The sequence below is a fragment of the Sciurus vulgaris genome (genome assembly GCF_902686455.1).
Source record: "Sciurus vulgaris genome assembly, chromosome: 5".
NCBI lineage: Eukaryota > Metazoa > Chordata > Mammalia > Rodentia > Sciuridae > Sciurus > Sciurus vulgaris.
In genome coordinates this window covers 16315460-16342485 of record NC_136465.1, presented here as the reverse complement: position 1 = coordinate 16342485, position 27026 = coordinate 16315460, and the positions used below count along the sequence as shown (strand labels likewise).

The 27026-nt window shown below is 38.5% G+C and overlaps 1 protein-coding gene across 1 annotated transcript; it reads left to right on the top strand.

The window, feature by feature from the left end:
* The first annotated feature begins 3116 nt into the window (after nucleotides 1-3116).
* On the top strand, nucleotides 3117-25294 carry ATP6V1B2 (ATPase H+ transporting V1 subunit B2). The gene is made up of 14 exons (XM_079140501.1): nucleotides 3117-3290; nucleotides 9783-9838; nucleotides 14792-14890; nucleotides 15618-15711; nucleotides 15840-15917; nucleotides 16555-16694; nucleotides 16969-17070; nucleotides 17409-17506; nucleotides 18111-18234; nucleotides 18916-19066; nucleotides 20589-20671; nucleotides 21388-21492; nucleotides 22284-22413; nucleotides 23944-25294. The coding sequence occupies exons 1-14, from the start codon at nucleotides 3155-3157 to the stop codon at nucleotides 24081-24083; spliced, it is 1536 nt and encodes a 511-aa protein (XP_078996627.1). The 5' UTR covers nucleotides 3117-3154; the 3' UTR covers nucleotides 24084-25294.
* Nucleotides 25295-27026: the final 1732 nt, after the last annotated feature.

The window sequence follows — 27026 nt, the reverse complement described above, 5'->3', positions numbered from 1 at the left end:
TTGGAGTTCCAAGGATGTTTCCCCCCATCAGACCATCAGTAATGGTACAGTAGCTTTGATAAGGGAAGTCCAGCCATCGCCCCTTCTTAGTATGTTTAAACATTTACTCTGCTTTCATAAGTTGCTATTGATTTGATCATAGAGGGCCCTCTGCTGTTCCCTCTCTTTTTCACAACACATTTGTGACCCTAGTGATAATGAAAGAAATATGGAATACGGAATAGAAAGAGAGATCTGTTTTCAGGAGGTCAAAGTAGTTTCTAACCTATAAATCTCACCCTGCATCTGATGCTCAGAAATTAAAAAAACAGTCAACACAACAACAAAGAAAAATAAAACATTAGTTTCCTCTTTGACCTTCTGTTGAAATTTTTACATTAATGATTTTATGAGTTCATCCCTTCTTATGTGGAAATGTACAGACCCATTTATTTAACCTGCTGTGGTTTATCTTCATAATATTTTCCTCGATCAGGATTTTCCAACAAATGAAGAAAGATACATATTACACGTGGAAACTCTGGATCACTAGCTTGAGCTTTTCTTACCCTTCTCTTCCCTATTTTTCTTCCCCATTAAATTTTTGCAATTAAAGAATAAGAATTCACATTTCTGTATAATGTGTTGATATCTGTGAACCTTCTTTTAAGTCCTTGAGAACCATAAATGACGTGTGATCTTCCTGCTCACAGATGGAAACATGGTGACAAAAGGAACTGAGGATTGACCCATGGTCACACCATGCATGTAAAGAAACAGTCAGCATTGAAATCAGGCTGGTGACTCTGAGTCTCATGTTCTGACCACATTCCCTACTTCCGGGGCCAAGTAGTCTTTCATTCCTTGGGAGTGGAGTAGGGATAGGATTTCAACAAATAAGAGGAGAACAATGACCACTATATAATCTGACCAGGGCCACTGTTTCTTAGGAAAAAACCCTTCATATACAAAAATAAGGTTGGGAGAAAGGAGCAGCACATTTTCATTCGCCTAATAGATATTCATTAAGTGTTAAGTGCAAGTTATCTTTAGTAGAAGACATAAGAAAATTACAAGATATACTACCTGCTAATTAAAGGGGCATGCTATTTAGCTCTCAGAAAAAGAGCCTGACACACGGTATTGTGTAAATGTTTTATCAATCAATAAATGTATGAATAAGGTTAGGTAAGAGCTCTTCTACTATTTGCCAAAATTTTTCATTTCTTATCTCTTTAATGCTTCCAAAAATTGCATGGAGAAAGCATTATTATTCTCATTTTATGAATGAGAAAAAAATGAAACCAAGAGAGAATAAATTTGTGTTCAAGTTCATAGGACTAATAAAATCAAGACTTTAAGTCTATCTAGCTCCAGAGTACGTGTTTCTTAACCATAAAACTGTACTATCCTTTGTTGCTGGGTGATACTCTCTGAGCATATGTGACTATCAAATTGCTCTTCTGAACATCATACTACTTGTACTTTAAACAATAAATCATGAAAATTCCTGTTTTCCTTTTACTCTTGCCTACACATTATTTAAACTTAAAAATTGGAGTCCATCTCATAAATTAAAACAAAATATTGTCTCATTGTTTTGCCTTTAATTATAAAACATACTAAATAATACTCAATCTCAACCATCATTAATGAAGGCTTTAAGAAACTGAGTAAAGGTCACGTCACTTATGACAGCAGTTGATTATCCCTTATTTTACATGCTTGGGACTAAAAGTGTTTTGAATTTCAGTGGGGTTTTTTGGGGGATGGAATATTGGCATGTATTATATATTATATATTTGCTTATATAATGAGATATGTTAGGAAATGGGACCCATCTCTAAACACATTATGTTTCATATGCCTCTTATACACAGAGCCTAAAGGTAATTTTACACAATATTTATAATAATTTTATGCTTGAAACAAAGTTTCATGGTGTATTATTTTGCACTTGCAGCATCATGCTGACACTCAAAATGTTTGGATTTTGGAGTATAAAATACTCCAAAGATTTGGAATTTTAAATAGGGATTTCAACTTGCATACCACCATTATATAGTTCGACTCTAAAATCTTCCTCCCATGTGAAAAAGAAAAAAGTTTGATTTTCTTCATCAAGTATCACGATGATCTTCTAATGGTCAAATACAATGTACACTAGCTTTCTTTTCTATTTTGGGCAATAAGGAATTAAATTTTAGTCTTCTTTTGGCTTCTGGAACATGTGCTCTGGGTTCTTGGCATCTTGACAACATTTCAAGTTTGATTGTAGGAGACTTTTCCTTTGTTTGTCCACTAATCTTGGCGTTACCCATAAAGTTGACCTTGGACAGCTTCCTACTCTACACACAGTCTTTGCTTTGTCTCTTTTAGTTCATGATCAACTTGCTTATAAGTCACAAATCTTATCTTAGTTCATCCCAGATGCCTTCTTGGATATTTACAAACATTCCAAGGAAACCCGAGAGATTCCAGGACAGTTCTTGTTTTCCTCTCTCAACAGCATCAAGATTTCTCTCTTCTTTTCTGTGCTAGTCTTGCAAACCGTGCCACAATCCATTCAGGCTCCATCAAGTCTGGGCTGTCATCCTCTGCAGCCTTCTCATCCTATGTTATTCCGACCCGTGTGTAGTTTTCAAATCTGTTCCTGTCTTTCACACCAATACCCACCCCTTAAAACCAACCAACAGATGTTTGTTGAATGGATACACGAATGAAAGAACGGGGTAGGCAGATGGTATAAGGAAACAATGGCTCATAGCACCCCAGTAATAGAGCTCACATTTCCCCTGTTTTTCAAGACGGATTTCAGAGTTTGAGTTCTCTTCATTCGGTTCAATGGAAGGGCATTCTAAAATGGACCTCTATTGGCCTTTTCTTGCACGCGTCCGCCTCCCGCCTCTCTCTGGCCCCGCTTTGGCTTCCCCTTTCCCTCTCCCTGGCCGGAGCCCGCCCTCCCAGCACGCTGGTCAGCTCCTCTCGTCTGCGCGCCCTCAGCCCCGCCCACGCGGAGTCCGAGTCACGAGGCTGGGGGCGGTGAGCCGCGAAGGAGGCGGAGCCAAGCTGGGGCTCCGCAGCGCGCCTGGGCGGAGCCTGGTGCGCGGACCGCCCTGGTATATCTGCGCCTGCGCGGCGCTGCTGTGGGGCCAGTCGGGACGGAGGAGACAAGATGGCGCTGCGGGCGATGCGGGGGATCGTGAACGGGGCCGCACCCGAGCTACCCGTGTCCACCAGTGGTCCGGTGGCAGGATCTCGGGAGCAGGCGCTGGCAGTCAGTCGGAACTACCTCTCCCAGCCTCGCCTCAGTGAGTATCAGAAAGCAGGAGATAAACAGCCTTCGCTTCTTAGCCTAGCCCTTTGCTCCCGCTCACCTGCTTAGCCAGCGGGCGGGGTGGGATTTTTTTTTTCTTCCTTTTTTTTTTTTTTTTTTTTTTTTTCTTTTTGCGCCCCGGGACCCACAAGTGTCTGTCTAGGAGATTTGCGTGTGCCTGACATTTCCACGATTATTTATGTGGGCAGAGCGCAGGAGCACCGGCGGGAACTTTGCTGGGGTTGGTGGGCTCGTGGCTATTGCCCTTCCCTCTCCAACCTCCCCGGGCTGGAGCATTCACAGGCACTTGCCTGTGTCTGAGGGCCACTTGTCTCTCCGATCTTAATCTTCTCCTGACGTGGTTTGAAGCTCTAGGGGTCGAGGGAACGCCCCCTTCCCATCCCCTCCGGCTGGTGAGGACCTCAGGGCAGATCTTCAGCTCCTGCGGAGGGCCGACTGTGTAGTGCCGTCGCTGACGTGGTCAGGCCTTTCGTGGATGGAGGTCAGGCCCGCAGCCAGAGGGAGATGTGTCTTGTTGGGTGGAGGGGCTGCTTCGCAGGAGAACACCTAGATACCAGAGAACCCTAGAGCTGAAAAGTACCCTGCAAGTCATCCAGTCCAGCCCTCTCATTTTACAGGTGAGAAGCCAAAGGTTCTGGGAAGGATAGGACTTGCCAGACTTCAGACATCTCTAATTATTGTCAGAGCAGTAAACTGAAAATCTAGGTTTCCTAATTCCCCCGGGGCTTTTTTCTCTGGTTGCCTCTTCAATTATTGACCAGTTAACCAAACTTGGTTAAGTGCAAGGTTCTTTGGGAAAGCCAAGCAGCTTTTCCCTTATCTAGTATATATGCATAGGCTTAAGTGTTATGATTATAAAAGGACTTAATAAACTAGGTTTAGGTAGACTGTTCTGCAGTTCAAATGAAGTGACTCTTGATTATTTAAGATAGCAGTTGTTAGCATCACACCTTTTCAACAGTTTCCTTAAAATCTAGGGATGAACCCTGGAAATATTTTTTTGAAATCTTGGATAAGTACCTGATGTTTCCCCAAATAATGAGACTGCATTTGCGCTGGTTAATTGCCAGCCTATCTGTTTGTGGGTGGCTAATTGGTTAAAAAGAATTTCAGAGGAAGCATTTTAGTGGAGCACTCTCCAGCCTGACTAATCCCATCCTGATCTGTCACTGAGTCATGTGATAGCACTGCAGCCTAAGGAAGAAGGAAAACGTATTCGAATCTGTAGATTGCTGAGATGGGCCTTTTACAGTGGAAATTGTTTAAATCGGAGAATGCCTATGGGGGGGTTATATGAACTGAGGTAAATGTTTAGGAAATTGATAGATGTTGGCATTCTTATATAAGTCTTGGCAGTGTGTACCTAGGAATTACAAATTCTCTTACAAATTGCATTCGTATGCTTCACTTTGGGCAGAACCGATCGACATTAATGGTGCCTCTAGAAAAAGGTTTTAAGGGTACAGTCTTAAGTTTATCCTTGAAATCATTCAGTGTCAATTCAGAATATCAACAAATAACAACATTGTTTAAAGAGTACTCCATAATTAAGTTTGTAAGCCTTTTAGAAATTGGAGCATGATTTCTTCACATTCGAGTGCTTAGCCAATGTCTGAAGAACTTCCTCACAAAAACTGTTGCAGCATCGTGCTTAAAATGGGACCTTTATAGGTGGGGATCCATTTTGTAGCCCCAGTGCCTTCTACAATGTTCTATAATTCTTGTATAACTTGCCATAAACCCCTCGTTCTAATAATTTAATGGGTAGATTATTTATTTATTTTTATGTGGTGCTGAGGATCGAACCCAGTGCCTTGCACATGCTAGGCAAATGCTCTACCACTGAGCCACAACCCTAGCCCCAGGGTAGATTCTTAGTATGGATGGAATCAAATTAGGGAGTTAGAATACCTGATTGAACAGTTTCCTTTCCATATGTGAGTTATTCTAAATATAAATAATATACATGGGGGCTGGGATTGTGGCTCAGTGGTAGAGCACTTGCCTAGCATGTGTGAGGTACTAGATTTGATTCTCAGCACCACATATAAATAAATACAGGTTCATCAACAGGAAATAAAAATATAAGAAAATAATATACATGGGCATACAACTTCATTTGAATATCATCTTTTTCCTATTTTGCCACATCTTTTGGTTCTAGTCAGTTTTAAATGCTTCTGAGTAAATATTGGTTAACGTCTTTTTTTTTTTTTGGTGGTGGTACTGGGAATTGAACCCAGGTGTGCTCTGCCACTGAGCCACATCACGAGCCCTTTTTGTTTTTTATTTTGAGACAGAGCCTCACAAAGTTGCTGAGGCAGACCTTGAACTTGAAACCTTCTGCTTAGCCTCCTGAGTTGCTGGGACTACTAGGCCTACACCACAACACCTGTCTTAACATCTTAACTTTTTTTTTTTTTTTGCCCTGCTGGGGATTGAACCAAGGGCCTTGTGCTTGCGAGGCGGGCACTCTACCAACTGAGCTTCCCCAGCCCTAACATCTTAATTTTTGTAATGAAAGATTGATGATGGCATCTAAGGCGGTCATAGCTATTTAATGTATGCTTTAATTTTTCTGTTTTTATTTTTCTTGTACTAGGGATTGAACATAAGAACTTGCATATGTTTGATAAACTCTCCCACTGAGCTACACCCAAAGCCCCTAATGTGTGCCTTTTGAATGAAGGAATGGAATAGTATTGGCAGTTTCACTGTACAAATTAGATCCTATTAAAAAACAACTTTAGGATTACAGGACTAGGATTAGAAAGAAATGGAAAGTAGCTATTCAGCTTTGAAATTAGTAAATAATCTTGAAACTTCAGTTGAATTTTTTTTCCTTTTTCTTTTCCAATTAAATTTCTAAAGTCACAGGAAAAGCTTTTAAACCTTGAGATTCAATAATACACATAGAGCTTTTGAATGCTAAATATTTTTAATTTAGTGATCTCTATTTTTCTTGAGACCCTAAGTCAACTAATCTTAAGTTTCTTACATCATGAAATGGAGCTTGCTCCAACAAAAGTCAGGTAAAGGAATGTTTTACCTTTTCTAGAACTTCTCTCTCAGGTGCCCACTGCTAAGGGTTAGTTCTCTTCTTGCACAATAGAAGATGATTGCTCTGAGTTTTTGTTTTGCTATTAAGGTGGAGCCTACAAGACTAGGACTCTTATTGTGCAATGGCTGTTGAGTTTTCTCATTGAATGTGTTGCAATCATTAAAGGCATTCCCAGTGTTGAACAGTCTCTTATCAAGCAGAATGAAGGGAATGACAAAATAGGTGTTCCTCAAATCTTTTGTGGATTTTGATTTTTTAAATATTTATCATATGTTCTGTGTTTCAGAACCAAAGATGTGGCCTTTTGGCTGTAAAATGTGTTGAGTATGTAATAGAATCATTTTTCTACTATATTGTCAGCTTTCTGATCATCCTTACACTCACCTATGAACTCAAGTTCTTAAGAAATTTCTAAGAGAAGAGTGATTTTGATAAATAAAATAATTGATAAATGGTTAACTTTTGAAGAGCAACTTAATGTCTTTGAAAGCTACGCTTTGATATCTCTCTGAATTATTAATGGTAATGGCGAGGAAGGTTGGATGAATGAGGGATAAAAGGTAGCATCCATTGCTTTCTCTGCTTAATTTTATTTGCAGATAGTTTCATGACCATGGAAAGCTGCAGTTGGCATTTAAACTGTTGTCTAGTGCCTACTTGTGGTCCAAGTAGTAGGAACTGTGTGATCTCCATATTTTTAAATTATAGTGGGGACTAAGGTAAAAATTGCTGTAGGGTTATAAAATACCAACCTTATAATTAATTAGTAAGCCTGGCTTCTCCATTTGGTAGCAGATTTCTTAGGGATTTCATTTCCTTAAGTGTAAAGTGAGATTATGTCAGCCTTGCTTACCTTTCAACATTTTGTGAAGATCAAATCAGGCAGTTGATCTGAAATGATTGTAAAAGCATGACACTCTCCAAATACAAATTGGTAGTATTTTTTTTTTTTTAACCTAGTTTTAGTTGTAGTATTTATTAGCTCAATTTTTACATGTCAGTTTAAACTGAGCATGTTTCACCTCTGGTTTATTGACGTTTTTCATGATTTCTAGTGAGGAAAAATTGCACCTCCATCAGGGACTCCTCTGTCTGCTTAATCTCTTCCAGCAGCTATGACTCCACTGGAGAAAGATTGTTTTGCAGTAATGAGAGAATGAAGATACAAGGGAAATACTGCTTAGTGCAAGATAGTAAAAAAACAAACAAACAAAACTATTTTTCAGAGCTAAAATTTCAGATTGGTGAAATTATTTGGGGTGGTGCTGCTACATAATTCTTGCAAATAAGTGCTAGAGTGTACCCTACCACACAAATAACCAACTAGTTCTGTTTTAGAATTTGGGTTGCAGTAGTTTAAAGACCAAGTGACTGGAAATTCAGATCCTTGGGCAAGTTATTTAATTTCTCCAGGAGTAATTTTTCTTTTCTAAACTGTGGAATAATATCTAACTCAGTTGTATGATGGAGGTTAAATGAGAATTCCTGAGAAGCACTCATCAGATGTGTCTTGGGTGTTGTTAATGTTCATCAGTTAACTTACAGGGTTTATTTGTAGACTTTTTAAAGTCTACATAATGTTGCAAATTTAGAAGACTTTTCTTTTGAGGAAGTAAAATCTCCTGTAGTAGAAGTCAGCTCTATTCACTGTTTCCAGGAAAAGTCATGATTAATGTTTCTTTTTCTTGGTCATGCTTTTTGCTCCTGACTGACAAAAGTTCATAGTTCGGCATGAACTTGAATTTTAAACAGATTCCAAAGCATAGTTGTTGTAGAGATTAGACTTTCAGGAAAGAATATTTTGTTTAAAAGTATAGAGTTTTAAGAACTTGAGGGATTTTAATGACGTACTTTTTTTCAGGACAGAGTTTGTTAAATATCTCAAAACTTGATTCCCTTCCATACCACACTGTTTAGATGAAGGTTTTGAGAAGCTCTGTGTTTTTACATTTTTAAAAAACTGGGTTTCAAGAAGATATGTTTCTGATGTAGCTCACTTCCCGTTTCCTTATGATAATTTTAGAAATTTCTTGAAAAACAATGTTTGGAGTCTTTTAAATGAGAACAGTAAGGAGGGTTTTCCTAAAAGTGATAGAAGCCACAAAAGGAATCTTTTTAGAATTTTAAGGGAAATGGGTGACCCTCTTATATTCTCATTCATTCAAGTATCTTACTTTTTCAACTTGTGATATGCCTTTATCAAAGGTTAAAAAAAAAAAATCTAACTCAGTTTGGGGGCCCGCATTGAGACCATTACAGTTACTGATCATATGTACCAGGGCACTGCCTTCCTGGCCTTGTGCTGGAGGAATCGTGTTTGTAAATTTTAAAGCCCCTTGAGTGGACAGACTGGTTATTAAATGGTTTCCTCATTCTTGGGAGTTCATATTTGTGCCAGGAATCTCTGTCCAAGCTCATTTGAAGCCCTCAAATCAAGCAAGTGAAAAATTCCTAATTTCTTAACAGCTTCATATAAATTATTTCAGACTTTGTAGTAATTTTCTTCCAAAAACTTACGTGTTTTTTTTTTAACTGTTCTGATTGTGAAATTTAGTGAATTCTGAAGTTGTCTGTTAGAGTTACCCTCTCCTAAATGTTCTTTTTTATACCTAATCACGTTTGCTAGGAAGGATGACCACCTCCTTTCTAAAATGAAGGATTTGGGTAGTACCTTATAGAGTAACAGTTTATTTCTAGGCCATACTTTGCAGTGGGTAATATCAGTCTCCAATCTGGTAGTAGCACTTGACTTTTTTATTTTTTTAAGAATACTTTTCTTATCTTAATTGATCCCTAGCCTTTTATCCCATTGCTCACCACCTCTTTCAAAGGCTCTTTCCCATATTTTTTATGATTTTACTTTACAGGATATGTTTTCCCACCTTTCTTTTGTGAGTTTTATCACTTCTGCTTTACATTAAGATTCCCTTTCATTCCTGATCCACTTAGTTAAGTGCTACCTACTCTATAAAACTTTTCCTTTTTTCTCCAAGGTAGGAACTTCATTGTGTTTTTTTGCTGTGCTCCCAGGAACCTCTGCATGCCTCAGTTACTATCCTTATCTCAGAGCCCTTATCTCATCACATTGAAATTCCCCCTCCCTGCATGAAAACTCAACTTCTAAAGGCAGGCAGCCTCTGTGCCTGTTTTTGTGTGGGTGCTAAGAACAGTAGCTCAACCAGTAAGATTCAAACTGTTTTTGATGAGGGTGGATAGTGAAAAGTTGTGCAAGTATAGGCATATTTTACAAATTCATTTTGGAAAAAAAAGAAAGCTTGTTTAGCAGTTTCAGTGTTCCATAGTATAATAGATATAATAAAGTAGAAGTTTTTTGGTAGTATCAGAGAAGGTAATTTAAGCTCTTGTGCTGTTTGCAAAAGTTGACTCTTCTGTGTTTCTTTTCAGCATACAAGACAGTTTCAGGAGTCAATGGTCCACTGGTGATCTTAGATCAAGTTAAGGTAATCCCCTGTGTTATGATCTAATTGTGTAATTAAAAGTGGCGTTAAGTCCTGTTCTATATACTTTGAATTTTGTTATGATTTTAAAACTGTTCTGTGATCTGAATGTCAGTTCTATATAGGAAACAAGTTGGAGACCAAAAGTCAGAACACTGGATTTCAGTATTAGAGCTAGCGTAGGTTCTATTTGTTTCCTTGAGTCCCTCCTCTGCAAAATTGGGTAAAAAAAAAATCCCTAATCCTACTGAATATTTTCATTAGAAAGAGAAACAGCAATAATATTTATTAGTGTTTTATAACCTTTAGGATATTATACAGGTACATGGTATTTTATATCTTATAGATATTTTTATAGTATTTATCTTATCTGTACTAAATTTTAAGCTCTTGAGTAAGCATTGTTACTTTTATCTTTAAGAGCCTGACATTGGTTTTGAAGTAATGAATATACAAGAACAGATTATCTCAATAGTGACTGAAATCCTAAAGCAAAGAATGGTGTGTACATATTCAGTTTGTTTTAAGAATCTTTGGATATGTTGGATTTTTACCTATAAGTAAGAATTGTAAACAGTTATGTTAACGTAGAAAGTGAGGTATAGACTGCAGTTTAGTTGGGCATCTCAGGCTAAGCTTTCTACCTGAGCTCTGTGATCAGAATGGTCTCAGGAAAAGTAATTTATATAACTGTTGTCTAGAACAGTAGTTCTGCATTAGTTGTTCTTAGGGTGGGTCAAGGGAGAAGCACAGGCTTACTAATTTGTTGGCAGGCTAGTGATAGTTGTGTGTTTGGCATGTGATCCCCTGGAAGCAGAAAATAAAGTGAGAAGCATTTCTTATAAGAAAGGGCAAAGTTCATTGTCTCTTCAGCTTATCACTAAAATAATATTTTTAAAGATACCTTATGTATGACAAGGTATCTTTACAAATAAATCTTAAAAATTAAGCCTAGCAAGTTTACCCTCTGGCCACAGTTTTATATTAGTTTGCAAATTTATCAAAGCCTCAGTGTATTGGTCTCAGGTTGTACAGGACTTAGGCAAGTGTCTGTTAATGTTCTATAAGAGAATAAGAGTCCACACTTTTATTTTTGAGGAAAATATTAAGCTTTATTTATCTTTTTTCTACATCCTTTGCTAAATAAGTTTTGGCTAATATTTTTAAAGTATGGATTTTTTTCTTTATATTAGTGTATTATTGAAAAGCAACTCAAAAAATATTTAGGTTTCAATTGTATTAGCTCTGAGCTCATCCTTCCCCTAGTGGAGAATACGATCAGTGTAGTAGTAGAGTGTGTTAGTAAGTACTGTGAATGGTGACTGAGGAAGCTGTGAGAATCAGTGATGGAAAGGACTTAGAAAACATCCTTGTGAAGTAATTTTAAGAGAACTAAAAAGTCTGAAGTACAGCTCTAGCTGAAGAAAAACTGGTAATTTTTTTGTTTAGAAAGATAGCTCCATACCATGAAATTTGGATTTTTTTTTTTTTCTTCTTGATTTGGTTTAGTTTTTAGTGTTTGGCTTTTGTTTCTTAAACCATTCACATGGGATTAAGGAACAGATAATTATATGGATTGCATCTGGATAGAAGATGGAGAGCTATTCTCCAATCCATTGTAGCATGTATTAAGTTCTAACACCAGCCAAAGGGGAGTGATAGCACAGATTTCTGAATTCTTAATGAAATGTACTCATGTCAGATAATAGCAAAAATACCTATGTAAAAAAGGCAATAAAATTATGACAAAGTAGGGTTGATCCCAGTACTACCAAGTTGATTTCATATTAGAAAATACATCAGTGTAAAAGCAAATTTTTGATTAAACTAGAAAAAACTTACATTCTTCTATAAATACAGAAAATGTATCTGGTAAAATTACTCATTTATTATAAAAGGAAGCCTCTTAATAAGTAAGGCATAGAACAGATTAACCTCTTTCCAGATATCCATCTTCTACAGCAAACAGCATCCTTAAGGAGACTCTAGAAACATTCCCAGTTAAATCAGTGAAAGGAACTCTTTTTCTCTGACACTGTTCTCAATACTTCACTTCTGATGCTAGATGTGTGGGGGTTTTCCCCTCAACAGTTCATGTCAGTTTTCCAACAGACACCTACTAGGTGTTCTATAATTTAACTCAGTTCTGGCACTAACTGCAGACCCCACAGGTTAAGGCTTAGTCACATAAGTCTGCCCTCACTTCAGATACCAGTCACAAATTTTGGGTGCCTAGATTATCCACAGCTACTGTCTGACTTGGCTATAAATTGGAGGTTCTCTTGTCACGTTTCATAGTTTGCTAGAACAGCTCACTGAATTCAGGAAAACAATTTACTGTTACTGAGTCATTACAAAGGATATGCTAAAGATACAAATGAACAACCAGAAGAAGAGATACATAGCTTGAGGTCCCGAAGGGTCCTGAGCACAGGAGCTTCTGTCCTTATGAAACTGGGGTTGCCACCTCTCAACACATAGATGCATTCTTCACCACCTCTGACGCTCTCCAAATCCCTTCAGTTAGGATTTGTATGGTGACTTGGTTACGTAGGCATGATTAATTGCGTGGTGGTTGCATCAGTGTCCAGTCTCTCCCCTCCTCAGGTCAGAGTATGGGGTGAAAGTTACAGTACTCTAATGATGAGCTTGGTTCCCCTGGCAGCCACCTCATCCCCCCATCCTCAGGGGATTTCCAAAAGTCTCCATCCTCAGGTACACTCAGGTACAACTGAAACGGTCTCCTTATGTAACGAAAGATGCTCTTTCACCCTTTTTATTCCTATCACTTAGGAAATTACAACGGTTTTAAGAGCTCAGGCCAGGAGCAATCAACTAAAACCAAATGTGTGTTTCTTTTTATATCACAGTACACAGTCAGGAACAGGATGAGGATGCCTTGTCCCCATCACCATCTGCATGTTTGACACTTAGCAATGCTGCAGGGCAGAGAAAGTGGAATGTAACAGTATTGGAAAGACAACAACTATCACCATTTCTTGATATGATTAAACAGAACACTCAAGTCATTCGGTGGTAAATGATTAGAAATGATGATGTAGAACAGAGTTTCTGGGTTCAGGAGCAGTCTACACAAATCAGTAGTGTCCCGTATTCTGGAAGTAATTAATTATTTAGAGAAAACTATAAAACTGTTGAAAGACCATGAAAGGAGACCAGGAAAGAAATGAACATTCTGCTTATTTTGAATGAATCCATGTATTTTGAGTGAATGAACTCAGATTGTTAAAGGTGTTGATTTTTCCCTGGTTGCACAATCAGAACTAGAACAGTTGAGCATAAGGATTTGGAGCAGGACTAAGCAAATCAGTGGGAAAAAATTAAGAGCTTTCATAGATGTAAATGAGACATTGTGAGGCCATAGGAGACAGCTTGTGCTAATTATAATGTTGTTGAAGCGTTCATTTCCCATGTGAAAAATAAGAAAAATAAAATTAGATGCCAGAAGTAAAACTGGATCAATTAAAGGGTTAAAATGAAACACAAGCCTGTTAGAAGACAACCATGAGGACCCTTTTTAAAGAGTTCAGGTGAAAGGTTTTCCTAAATAAGACACAAAAGGTGTAAATTATCTATAAAGAACAATCATTTTATTACTTAAAAGATTTTAAACTTCTGAAATAGTCAAGTACAGTGGTGCATGCCTAGAGACTGTGGTAGGAGATTCACAAGTTCTGGGCCAGCCTTATCAATTTGTGAGACCCTATCTCAAAATAAAAAGAACTAAGGATGTACTCAGTGGGAAAGGGTCCCCAGTTCAGTCCCTAGGATGAAAAAATTAAAAACCCACCTCACCTCTCCAGAAAAGACTTTTTTTGGTGAAAGATTCCATAAACAAAATTAAAAGATATTTACAAAAGGATTAATATCCAGAATCTATGAACATTCTACAAATGAGTATAAAAACATAAGATTAGCAAGGATGGAGGAAAAGGATACTTGTTTATACTAGTAGGAAGATTGTAAATTAATATAGGGTTTTTGAAAATAATTTGGCAGAAAATGGATGCAGCCTGTATATAGCCTACTAAATACCTTAGGGAAACTGGTGCACTTAATATGAGGAGCCGCATGCAAGAATGAGTATTCGCTTTAACTTGATCATTGTTGCAAATTGGGAACAACCTGGTAATCCATTGGTAGAATAGCTGAATAAAATGTAATATGCTCATAGAGTTATTTTAACTATATCTGTGCAGTTTTAATATTAGTTCTGAAATGCCCATTTGTTCACATTTTAACATCTCTAAAATCCAAAGGTCTTAATTATTAGTGCATTATAGTTTGGCAGTATTTTTTTCCCCACTTCAAACAAAATAGTGATGTTCAGTAAATTATGTTGATAATTTAAAGATACTTATTAACAGGACAGTGTATTATGTTGAACATAAGATCAAGTAAAGAAAAGTTGCCACTCATGAAACTAAAACGGTGTAATTTTGGAGACATTTTAAAATAGTAAAAATGGATTAGAGGACCACATCTGGTTAGGAAAACTAGATTGAGGGGGGCACTTGAGCACTGTTTTCTTATAATAGTAATTGTTATGTAGTAACTTTGTATCATTCCCCTGAAATATAGCACACAGTATCAGACCCCAGGAAGTAAACATTCATTTTGACTGGTAGGAACATTGTTATTTGTAATTTTCGTACCTTCCTATGGTCTCAAATATGTACACAGAAGAAAAGCAATACATTTAACTTACATGTTTTTATGGGCATAAGACCCTTCTTTCGTTACCCTGTGTTGATTTGTCAATGGTGTGTATTATAAGGACTTAAAGTCTGGAGGGTGCTATAAATCTTCACAAAGTTAATGTGTTGAAGGATGGGAGGATTGCACATGCAGTGTGCTATGGTAGAGATGGCATACAGAGTGATTTAGGGAGCTTTTAAAATGTTGGTTATGGATCCCTTGTTTATTCCTGTTTAGTTTCCCAGATATGCTGAGATTGTCCACTTGACGTTACCAGATGGCACGAAGAGAAGTGGGCAGGTTCTAGAAGTTAGTGGTTCCAAAGCAGTGGTTCAGGTAAGCATCTAATCAAAAACACATAGGGGCCAGGCGTGGACATGTACGCCTATAATCACAGTAGTTAGGGAGGCTGAGGTCGGAAGATAGCAAGTTCCAGGTCAGCCTCAGCAATTTAGCAAGACCCTGTCTCAAAATAAAAAATAAAAAGGAATGAATCTCAGTAGTAGAATGCCTTGGTTCAGTCCCCAGTACCAAAACCAGAAAATACACAGGAAATACTACTTGTTTTTTTCTGGTGATCATTGTACAAGTATCATTACAGATTAATTACTGACTGCAGGGGGAAAATATTCATGTTTTCTTGAGTTTTAAGTGGTTAAAATGAAATTGTCATCTCAAAGGAGAGAGATACAGAGCAGGATTCACTGATGATGGTATGAAACCAAAATGCTGCCTGAATCATTTCCTTTAAATCATCTCTTACAGTTCCTAATTTTAGTGCTACCTGATAATGGGAAAGACAAACAGTTTTCTCAAGTAAAATGCTCCCCTAAAATATATTCTAGAGCAGGGCTTGGCAAAATTTCTATTAAGAATACGGAGTCAGAAAATTTAATTTTCTTTCTTTTGTTTTTTTCTTTCCTTCTTTGAACACTCTTTTAAAAAATGTTAAAAACAAACAATACTAGCTTGCTGTGGCATTTGATTTGCAAGACTCTTGGTCTAGTAAGTGCCCATGCTCCAAATTGCTTTTACCCTTCTGATTGATTCTCTTTCTTGATAGGTATTTGAAGGGACTTCAGGTATAGATGCCAAGAAAACGTCCTGTGAGTTTACTGGGGATATTCTCCGAACACCAGTGTCTGAGGATATGCTTGGTAAATGGACATTATTATTCATTCTGAAGAGAGATCTGTTTCCTTTTAAGCATATTCCCTAAAGTCCTTTTAAAAAATACTATTTGAAAGTCAGGGTGTCCTCTGCACTGCCTTACTGTGTTTTGCAGGCCGGGTGTTCAATGGGTCAGGAAAACCCATCGACAGAGGTCCTTCTGTACTGGCTGAAGACTTCCTCGACATCATGGGTAAGGGCACTAAGTGGATTTCTGTTTGGGGCAATTAACTTCTGTCTGTCTGGTACCTTTGCCAAATAAAGATTGGTTTTCTGAAATAGTAACCAATGTTATCTGTAAGTTGTAAATTAGGCATATATTTTATTTATTAATAAATTAATTTTTCCTAGAAATGGTCTTCAAATTTTATGTAATATCATAAGATATTATAAAAATCTTATTAGGGCAGGTCTGAATGTTCATGGTAAAAGCATGGCTGTGAAATTAGAACTTCTCTGTTGTTTGCTATACTTTTAATTCACTTTAGGAGCCTCAGTATTGCTGTATGTTTTGAGTCTGCAGAAGACTAAAAGAGAAAATTATTTCAGATTTCAAAAATAATATATTCTTTTTTTATTTTTAAATTTTATACAGACTGCATTTTGATTCATTGTACACAAAAGGGGTATATCATTTTGTTTCTATGGTTGTGCACAAGGTAGATTCATACCATTTGTGTAATCATACATGTACATAGGGTAGGGATGTCTGTATTCTTCTAAGAGTAGAAATAAATGCTTTCTGGTTTTCTTGGGCTTTTTATTTTGATTTGGCTTGATATCTGCTTTCACTCATGAGTACTAAAGTCTCCCCTTTTGGAATATATCAGGTCAGCCCATCAATCCGCAGTGTCGAATCTATCCAGAGGAGATGATTCAGACTGGCATTTCTGCCATAGATGGCATGAACAGTATTGCCCGGGGCCAGAAAATTCCAATCTTCTCTGCTGCTGGGTTGCCACACAATGAGGTGAGAATTAGGGTCTGTTCTATAGGGAAGAATTCCAAGAAACCTACTAAATACAGTGCTGTTTTTTATGTAGACCTGTTACAGCGACTGTCTGTGCATCTCATCTGTCTTCTTGCTTACACTTGTGCATCTTTGCAAAAATTACTAGTTTTGTTGAGTAAAACCACTAAACCATTCCCAGTTTCATTAATAATCACAGTTCTTAGGATAAAAATGATTTTGCTATAGAAATTTTATTTCAGAAATACAACTTGATTCTTTTAATCCTTATCAGATTGCAGCTCAAATCTGTCGCCAGGCTGGTTTGGTAAAGAAATCCAAAGATGTGGTGGATTACAGTGAGGAAAATTTTGCCATTGTATTTGCTGCTATGGGTGTAAGTATGAAGTTTTTCTTTGTTAGCATAGCATGGAATTCACTGCTTGTGTTATTAGATCACGTTGTAAACTATACGGATAGTTGACTCTATCTCTAGGTAGAGAACTTAAACAAGTTGTCACCATGGCCAAACTGAGTATTAAAGTTTAGCACTTGACTTGAAACTTAAGAATAATATTTTTCCTGCACAAAGCTCTTAGTTGGCTTTTGTGAAAATTTTTTGGATACTTTAAATTTCAAGAGAAGGAACAATTCAGATCTATAGCTTGGCCTTCATCGGTAATAAATGTTGAGAATCATTCTCTTCCCAGCACTGATGAAGTCATTGCTATTTAGGTAAACATGGAAACTGCCCGGTTCTTCAAATCTGACTTTGAAGAAAATGGCTCAATGGACAATGTCTGCCTCTTTTTGAACTTGGCCAATGACCCAACGTAAGTAAATAGAGCTATTTCTTTCTGTTCGCCCAGACTGAGGGTCAAAAATGTTACCTCAGACTAGAAAGGCAAAATGTTATCATGAAAGCCTAGGGATGTGGGACTGAAGTGACCCTGTGTTCATATGCCAGCCCTGCTTCTTGGGAGTTGGTTGGCTTTGGGCGCATTACCTAGACCCCAAAGTTCATAAAAATGTGACAAAAAATACTACTCTCACAGGGTTGTATTATTAAGTGGGGTCATATTTTTTAATCATCTAGCACATAATTGGTACTCAGTGAATGACTTGTTCTTCTTGGAAATTTGTCTTCCATTTTTTTCCTTCGTTTCTTTCCTTACCACTCCCTCTTAGGTTTGAGAATCCGTGTAGCTCTGAAAATTTATAGGGCATTTATAAAATCATCAACTTAACTTTGTAGCATTGAGTAGTTCTTATTTTGTAAGTACACAAGGAACAGCCTTAAAAATTTTTTAAACTCACAATTGCTTTACTCCCCTGGATTTATTGAACACTTCACAAGGGAAACCTGCTGTTTATTCTAGAATTGTTTTGTTTTTTGGCCTTTTACTTTGAGTGACCTGGGATTACTTTCCCTTTTAGTATTGAACGAATTATCACTCCTCGCCTGGCTCTGACTACAGCCGAGTTCCTAGCGTACCAGTGTGAGAAACACGTGTTGGTTATCCTGACAGACATGAGCTCTTATGCTGAGGCCCTGCGAGAGGTGACTTTTTCTTTTTCTTCTTTTTTTCCTTTGTAAACAAAATGGGTTAATTTTCAGGGTTATCTTAACCCTTTATAGGTTTTATTTTTCTTAATCTTTAAGTTCATTGCTTATGAATTAGTGGAATAAAATACTTAAGAAAATACAGCTTCTTTTCTGTCAGTGTGGCAGAAATGTTAGCACATGAAATTAAATTATTAGCCTGCTTAACACACGTCACTGACTGTTGCGGTGGGCTCAGAACTGACTGTAAAACTGAGTAAATGAGCTCTTCATTCAGCTGCCATCCCAGAAGTGCTGTATCCACACTGTCAGTTTTTAGCTCTTTTCAGAATTCTGCTTTTAATGGTGGTGATATTTAAATAAGTAACTTGGCAGCACTGTCTTTGAAACTTCTTCCTTCAGAAAATCAAATGTTTAATTTGTAATGATACTAAGATTCTTATCACCCAGAAATTTTGGGGTATTTGTTTTAATATAAATTACTGAAATCTTTGGTAGCCATTCTTGCTGCAGAATAATTTGATTTATGATCTTTTTCCAACTCATCACTTTAAGACAGTATTTAAATAGGATGGAATTCTGAATTTTAATTTGGCATGTTCAAACAAACGTGTTCTAATAACCAAGCTTTACTTTTTTATATTCTGGTATGTGATATTCTCCTTAACTACCTGTCAGGTTTCAGCAGCCAGGGAAGAGGTCCCTGGTCGACGAGGTTTCCCAGGCTACATGTACACAGATTTAGCCACGATATACGAGCGTGCTGGTCGAGTGGAAGGTCGAAATGGCTCTATTACTCAAATCCCTATTCTTACCATGCCCAATGATGGTAAGTGTTTGGTCTTTGGGTCATAGCAGGCCTAATCATTGCAAGGACTTTGATTCTCAAACCAAAGACCATCTCCCTTTTTTGAGTTGAAATTCTTTTGCAAGCTTATCCTCTAAGAATTTGCCATAACTAGTTACTTGTACTGAAATAAAAATTTTCATTTGAGAATTACTCATGATTATCATTGTTTTTGTGGAAGAAAAGCTTCTTTGTAATTTGAATTTAAAAGTTTTATTAGGTACAGTTTGCCAGGTACTGTTTTCGATATAAGAAATTTAAAAATTTCTGGTTTCTGCTTAACGTAAAGTTACTCAGTCTAGTTGGGGATGTTTCTTATGAGAGTGCACCAGGAATTGAAGGTTCTGTATGTTAAGTGCCTCATAGAGAGCACAGGTAGTAAAGGCCACAAGACTTTAGAGACAGAACTTTTCAACCAAGGACTGGTGATCAGTGGCTTCTTTACACTGTGCCTATGAAAGCACAGGGCAGCACCTGCTCAAGTGTACACACAGGGTGGCGCCTGGGCTGAGGCTGCTGAAAATCCCCCTTCCGTTGCCCCCCCTTTGTGTGTGTGTGTGTGTGTGTTGTTATCGGGGATTGAGCCCAGGGCCTTGCTCACGTGAGGCAAGCACTCTACCAGCTGAGCTACATCCCCAGCCCTTCTGTTGCCTTTTATAAGGTATTTTCAGAAATAGTAATAGTTTACTATAATTGAGCACTGTTTTGGGTCTTTTTAAATATTCGCTGGTGGGATTATCATAGCAACTTAGAAGTAGGTCTGAGGGGCAGAGAGGTAATTCGTCAAGGATAGGAAGTGGAACATTTACAACCTAGACAGTCTAAATTCATAATTCACACCAGTTGCTGCACTGGACTGCCTCTGACATACAAATTATTCATTCTGAAGGAGTAACTAAAAATCGCTTCAGTGATTCAGCAGATTTAGAAGTGTATGGTTTTGTGTGACCTTTTTGGTGCTGCCTGAACAGCGCTGCCTCGTTGTCTAGTGCCATCTCGTTTGTGTAGCAAAATGCCACATGTTCGTCTAAGGCAGCTTATGATCTAATAGTGTCCTGTCAGTATACATAAAGTCGCCACATTTCTCAGTGAGAACTTTGTGTTTAAAATGGAATTTTTTTTATATATTGAGGGGAAAGCACATAACTAGAAGAGATAGTACTTTTCTTTTTATGAGTTCAGCCAGTTTACCTTGTAGTGCCAACACAACTGAACTTCTGTGACCAAACAAATTAAATGGTATACTGTGTACTCCTGAGACCCGTTTGACTGTATTTAGGCTAATACAAATTAAATAAAATTTGAAATTAAGCTCTTCAGATTCATCAGCAACACTCCTGAGTGTTCAGTGGTCACATTTGGCAAGTGACTACGATGCTAATACAGGTACAGAACATTCCATCATAGAAGTTGGTGTGTGGCATTCCTGGGTGATGCTGCTTAGCTTCCCGTGGTCTGGTTATATGAGGTGACCACATGCTTAACCTGTATCTTTCTCCCACAGATATCACTCACCCCATCCCTGACCTGACGGGATATATTACAGAGGGGCAGATCTATGTGGACAGACAGCTGCACAATAGACAGGTATTTGACGTTTAAAGTTCTGTGATGCTTATGGAGCCACTCATCATATACTCTGCAGTGACTTAAATTTCATTATTAAGGGCTCTTTTGCTTAGCAAGTTTCAACTTGAATTGCTTTTAACGCGACTATAAAGTTGTCTTTCCTGGATACTACAATTCCAGTGTGGGCAAAGGACCAGAATTAAGACTTACCATCTTTCTTTATTGTACCTTAAAATGAAGTCATTTGTCTCAAAGAACTTTTGGGGGTATTCTGTTCCATTATGGTATAAAATTTGCCAATCTTGTTATTAATAGAAAAACAAAATTGATGATTCTCTAATAATACTGGCTTCTAAAGTCACCTTTTAGGTGGATTTATTGTTAATCTTTTAATTTTGTTTGGGTTTTTTGTTTGTTTTGGTTTGGTTTTTTTAGTCACTTTGGAAGACTTTTGAGACTCGATGTGGTAGTGTCAAGCATATGTTGAAACTTTAGAGTTTTTCAAAATAGTCTTGTACTGTTTTAAATTTTTCAAGTGTTTTTGGACTTAATTGAAGAAATGTTAGGTCAGAAAGTGTTTCTTGCTTCCATTTCTTCCCAGGAAGATATTGGAACACATCTTATAAACAACTGCAGGAGATTTTGTAATTTAAGGAAAATAGTTTCAAATGCTTCTTTACTACCAGTAAAGCTTGAATTTCATACTTAAATATAGTTATTTTTTTCCTCCCAAGATTTACCCACCTATTAACGTACTGCCCTCACTCTCACGGTTAATGAAGTCTGCTATTGGAGAAGGTATGACCAGAAAGGATCACGCTGATGTATCTAACCAGCTGGTATGTATGTTCTTCTAAGGATGGTATTTAAAAGAAATGAGTGCCGTTCTCATTTCTTTCTTTTCTGCTGTCTTACTCCTCCTCTTCTTCTCATCACTTTTCTTCTTGTCCGAGTAGAATTTTTAGTATAGACTTTACATAAAGTATATAATGTTTCATTTGAACCAAAACCATCTTTTCTCATTAAGATAGATGTTAATAATCAAGATTAAAACCACCAAGTTTGAAACCCATATTCAGTGCTATAAAAATAGTTTAAAAAAAAAAAAAAAGAAGAAAGAAAGAAAACAACACGGCCATTTTAAATTTTATTGGTAGAATATCCCCGAAAGGATACTTTATCTTATTTCTTGCTTAACGTGGTAAGCGCCAGACCACTGAAGGATACAGATTGGTATATTCTTTGAAGTCCTTCATTTGAGTAGCACATGAGATTGTGCAGTCAACACAAAGAGCAGGATGTTTAACCATAAAGTAGAAATGACAAGCCTTTGATGTCACAAATGTGAAACTTTTTCTTGAGTGAAACTTGGAGATGGATTTCTCTGTGGTTTAACAGTTCCTTTTCAGATGCTGTATAAATTGTAAGGTCACTGCGTACTGAGGAAGCATATTTCTGTAGAGTGTTAGCAAGTGCGTGGCATGCCTGAAGTCTTAAGGAGGATGTGATGAAGTGCTTTTGGTACTTCCACACGAGCTCTTGTGGGTGCTGGTGCAGTTCTGTGGCCTCTTGTGAAGGGAGCTGCAGCAGTACCCGTGTGCAAGCCGTCTGCCACACGCTCTCTCCTCAGTACGCCTGCTACGCTATCGGGAAGGATGTGCAAGCCATGAAGGCAGTGGTGGGAGAGGAAGCCCTCACCTCAGATGACCTTCTGTACTTGGAATTTCTGCAAAAGTTCGAGAGGAACTTTATTACTCAGGGTAAGATGCCCATCGTCTTAGACATGTGAAAGGCCTCATGTAGTTTTAAGACCTCTTCCCAGTCACAGACTCCACACTGGGCTTTAAACAGTCTTCCCTCTCATTAGAGAAGTTCTTTCAAGGACCTGCATGTCTTTCTTTTCCTTAACCCTCTGGCTCCTTTCCCTCTGCCATCTAAACATTTTGAGAGGATCCTAACTTGATTATCCAGTTATTTATTTTTCTTTTCTCATTTTTTTTTTTATCTTTCTACTTCTTGATTGCTAATACTTAAAAACCTCATTCACTTTTCTGTGTTCCCCTCCCGCCTCACGCATGGACTTTTCACTGTGCCTGAGATCCTGACCCGCTGCTTACTTAGGACTGCACTGCTGTCCTGGCACCATCCCCCAAGCCCAGTCGGGCCAGAATCAGTTCTTTCTAAGTGACCTCCTGCCCAGCCTGCTGCCTGACCATGTTCTGCCTGCCTCTGGCCTGGGCGTTCCTGATGGTCCATGCTCAGTAACTGGGCATTATTCTTAACCTTCCTCCGTTGTTCTCCAGTAATTGGATGTTTGCTAACTGGTCTTGTTCTCCCTTTAAACATCGGATCCAAATCTGTTTTCATTCCCGTTACAGTATCTTAGTCTAGTATTTCTCAACTTTGATTTGCTTTTGAATCAATTGGGAATCTTGTTAAAATGCTGATTCCAATTCAGTAGATGTTGGTGAGGCTGTGGTTGTTAGGAAGTTCCTAACCGATGTTAAAGCTGCATGTCTCTGGCCATACTGACCCAGGCCCCAGGCCAAAGCTTTGACCCTTATCCTTGACCTTTCTCTGGCACCTTTCTCCCTAACTTGAAGGTAAATTTATTACTAATTTTATTGTTGTCCCACTACTAAAAAACCTATAATGAGTTTTTTTAACATAATGTGTGGATTTTCAGACTGTTCACCTTGTCCCTCCCCTGTTGTTCCTGTTAATGCTAGAAATACTCCATTCTGGGTAATTATAACAGGTGTGTTACTTTGAAATAATGCCTCAAAGGGTACACTTGGGTTTTGTGCCCTCTTTTTCTTAAACATTATTAATATTAAAATCACCAAACATAAAAGGTTGTTGAAGGTTTTGTTTTGTTTTGTTTTGTTTTTAATTTTAATGCAGAACCTCAATAACTGAGAAGATTTCTAGAGAAACCTAGTCACTCTTGGTTCTTTGGTTGAAGAATAAGATTTATTTGGGGAATGAGGATGATTCTGCTATTAAAAATAACAACTCTGAAAACCACTGACCTGTTGGAGTATTTGGGTGCTTGCTTGCCATTTAAGAGACCGTTTGAGTATCTGTTTGTCTCCCTCAAATTCAGTCTTTTCTCCTGCCTTTGTATTCTCATCTCTACGCTCGGTCTCATTCATTCTTGCGCGTTCTGACCTGTTCCCTTTCTTGTATTATGCCCACATGGCCTGCTAGTCATTTAACAAAGTAAATATTGAATGGCCCTGATGAGTTGGGAGGTACCTTGCCATTAATTCAGTGTCAATTTTTTTAAGGTCCTTATGAGAACCGCACGGTTTATGAGACTTTGGACATTGGCTGGCAGCTGCTCCGAATCTTCCCCAAAGAAATGCTGAAGCGAATCCCCCAGAGCACCCTGAGCGAATTTTACCCTCGAGATTCTGCAAAGCACTAGCTGCCGCCGCTGCTGCTTCTGTGGTGTGAACTCCTGTGAAGTACTGGCTCCGTCTTCTTGATTCCTTTCGCACTCCTCCATCTCCACTCCGTGTGGGAGTTTACCTGTTACCCTGTAATTAAAAACAAAGAATAGGTAACATTGTGCCAGTGTTGCAATGTCTTAAACTGCTAACAGACTTCAAAATATCCCTGTTCAGGAAACCTGATCTTCAGTGCTTTGTTTAAAGTAGCTTCAGGGATGGAGTGAAGTTTTCTTATTGATGTATGTATTTGTACATAGTGGTGTAGTTGCCTAATAATGTTCTCATTGTTTGGGTCTCTCAGACCTTACCCCTCAGCCCTCTCACAAGTATCACGATCTGAAGTTAAATGCTTTGGTCTCAAAATTAGGAGCAAGATCAGGTCTGGAAGAAGTCTCCTTTCAGAAGTGTCAAGAGGCTCTTTCCTGAGCGTTTTCTTTTGGGTTGCTGGTGTGCCTGTGGGTCTATGCTCTGCTCTAAGCAGATGGCTTTTACTGTCCACTTGCTCTTTCCTATGTAATGAGTAGATTGACAAAAGGTGTTTCCTTTTCTCTCAGCACCTCTGAGTTGGGGTTCCCTTTGGGTAACACACAGAATCATGCACCTGCACAGCTGGCATTCATTGATGGTGGTGAGATGCCTTCTCTTGGGGATCCCAAGTGGGTTTCTATGCAGAGAAAATCGCATAATTAAAACCACTAGTAGAGTTGTTGCTTGGAAAGAGTTGGGGTACAATAAAAGAGGAAGAAAGAAAGACCTAAAGCCCTTCTGACATGCCACCAGAGGTTTAGGTTTCTTTAAGGTTTAGCAGATGCTAAGGCAAGGTGCGGGGAGCTCCTAGGTTTGTGGATGTTACAGACTGTTCGAGAGCAGCCTGTGAGAAACCCCTGTGGGCCTTGCTTTGTGACCCAGCTCTGCCTTTTCAGGGTGATCTTGTGGCACGGGTGATTGTTTCATACACTCCTGCTCCTTCCTGGGGTGAGCTGAGCTTGCTTTTGTGCCACGTCTGCTGTTCATTTGTGTTTTGTGTTACTCGGGTGCAGTAGCGACATCCTATTCTATGCATTCCATCTTTCCAGTTGTGTAAAGTTCTTCACTTTTTTCTCTGAGGGGTGGGGGTGGGGAGACTGAGCATGATTATATTTTAATGTAGAAAATGTGACATCTGGATATAAAATGAAAATAAATGTTAAATTAAATGAAAGTTACCCAAAGTGACTCCGTATCTTCTAATCAGAAAAGTGACGGCAATAAGCAAATCGATAATGTGCCTCTTCAATTCACAGTTTTAACAATCACAACCCTGTGTTATAGGGACATGACCCCTGTGTCCTGCTGGCTGCCCTTTTCCACCTTTCCAGTGACAGCTCTCACAGCAACTGTAGTGTGATCCCTGCTGGAGTTTCCACAGTTAGTGTCTTTGTTTCAAACATTTTCTAGAACCTACCTGCCATGAATGAAGGGGGAGTGGTAAAGTACATCCTGAAGCAAGCCAAAACCTGCTTCAAATAAACCTTAGATGGGTGCTCAGCATAAGAACACCCACTGGCTAAAGCACGAGAGCGTGGCATCATGGCGCCTCCCTGCCCTGCTCTCCCTCTTCCCGTGGAGGGGAGAGTTCAGGCAGGAGAAAACGAGGTACATCTCAAGTTCTCTGCGCCACCGCCAACAGTATGGCCTTACTTCTGTAAGAAATGTAAGTCTGCTCATATGCCCTTTAGGGTTATCACGAGGCCTCCAGAGTCTGTGTGTAATGCCCTAGAACAGAGCCTGATCCGTGGCAGGCACTCAGTAGCTACTTTTATTAACAACTTTATTGAAACAGGTTTACCTTATTACTCTTCCATAATACTTCACACTTAATGGTAAGTAGCTACCTTGTTAATTTGTTACTTATTTTTTAATGAAAACATCTTCTTAGCCTTTTTAACCAGTTGCTAGTCCTCAATAAAAGACCAGTTTAAAAAAAAAAAAAAGTATCTTTAAAGGTTGAGGTAACTACATGACTCATGAAACATTTATTGCTTGCAGTTGACTGTCACTTCAGTGTGTGAGATTTCATGTAAGTGAAAAAATGTCTGCAGACTCCTATTGTAAATACCTCACTGGGATGTTGCTTTTCAGCATGAGTGGGTGGGGAGGTCAACAAAGCACTGTCTGCCTTTGAAATTTCCTAACTAAGACTAGTGATGGAAAGCAAGCTAAATCCAATATTAGAGTTCCCAGACTGAAGTGAAACCATCACTTAGAATAACCTAGGAAGATAGTCCATGAGAGAGATTACCTTTTGTGAGAAAACGTAAGTACAAGAAAATGGGTTTTTAAAATGAAACAGATGCGTTCTTTATTCAGCTACAAACTAGCTCTATTGCAAACTCTTTTTCCAGATTTTGACTGAACACCTGCCTAGGGCTTCAGCAAGCCATGTGGTGTCCTTAGCTGCCCCTCCTCCAGGGCGGTAGGGAGCAGGTGGCTGATGTTTAGGCACAGTGAGAAATCCCAGTCACTCGTCATCACAGAGCTTTGTATCCCCACAAGGGTGGCAAAACCTGCCCAGAAACCTTGGCAAATGTTTGCAGACTCAAACAGGATTTCCTCTCATCATTTCCTCTTGTATTTATACATGATGATCCCTCCCTGATCAGTCTGCTGCAGTTCCTGTCTCAGGGAAGAGCAAAGCATCTGACTGTGGCTATCCCTGAGGCCAGAGGTCCCAATAAACAAGATCTGGAGTTGGCCCATCTGCAGGAGCCTGAGGGTCACTAGCCTAGAATAGCACACATGGCTCTGAGCTGTGAAGAGCAGCTCTAAGTCATGTACATGTGACCTGCCACTCTCCTCCAAAGGACTTCCTCTCCATACTGCTAGAGTATTGTTATAAATTTAATGGATTTGTAGTATTTCAAGTAGTAATGGCCTTG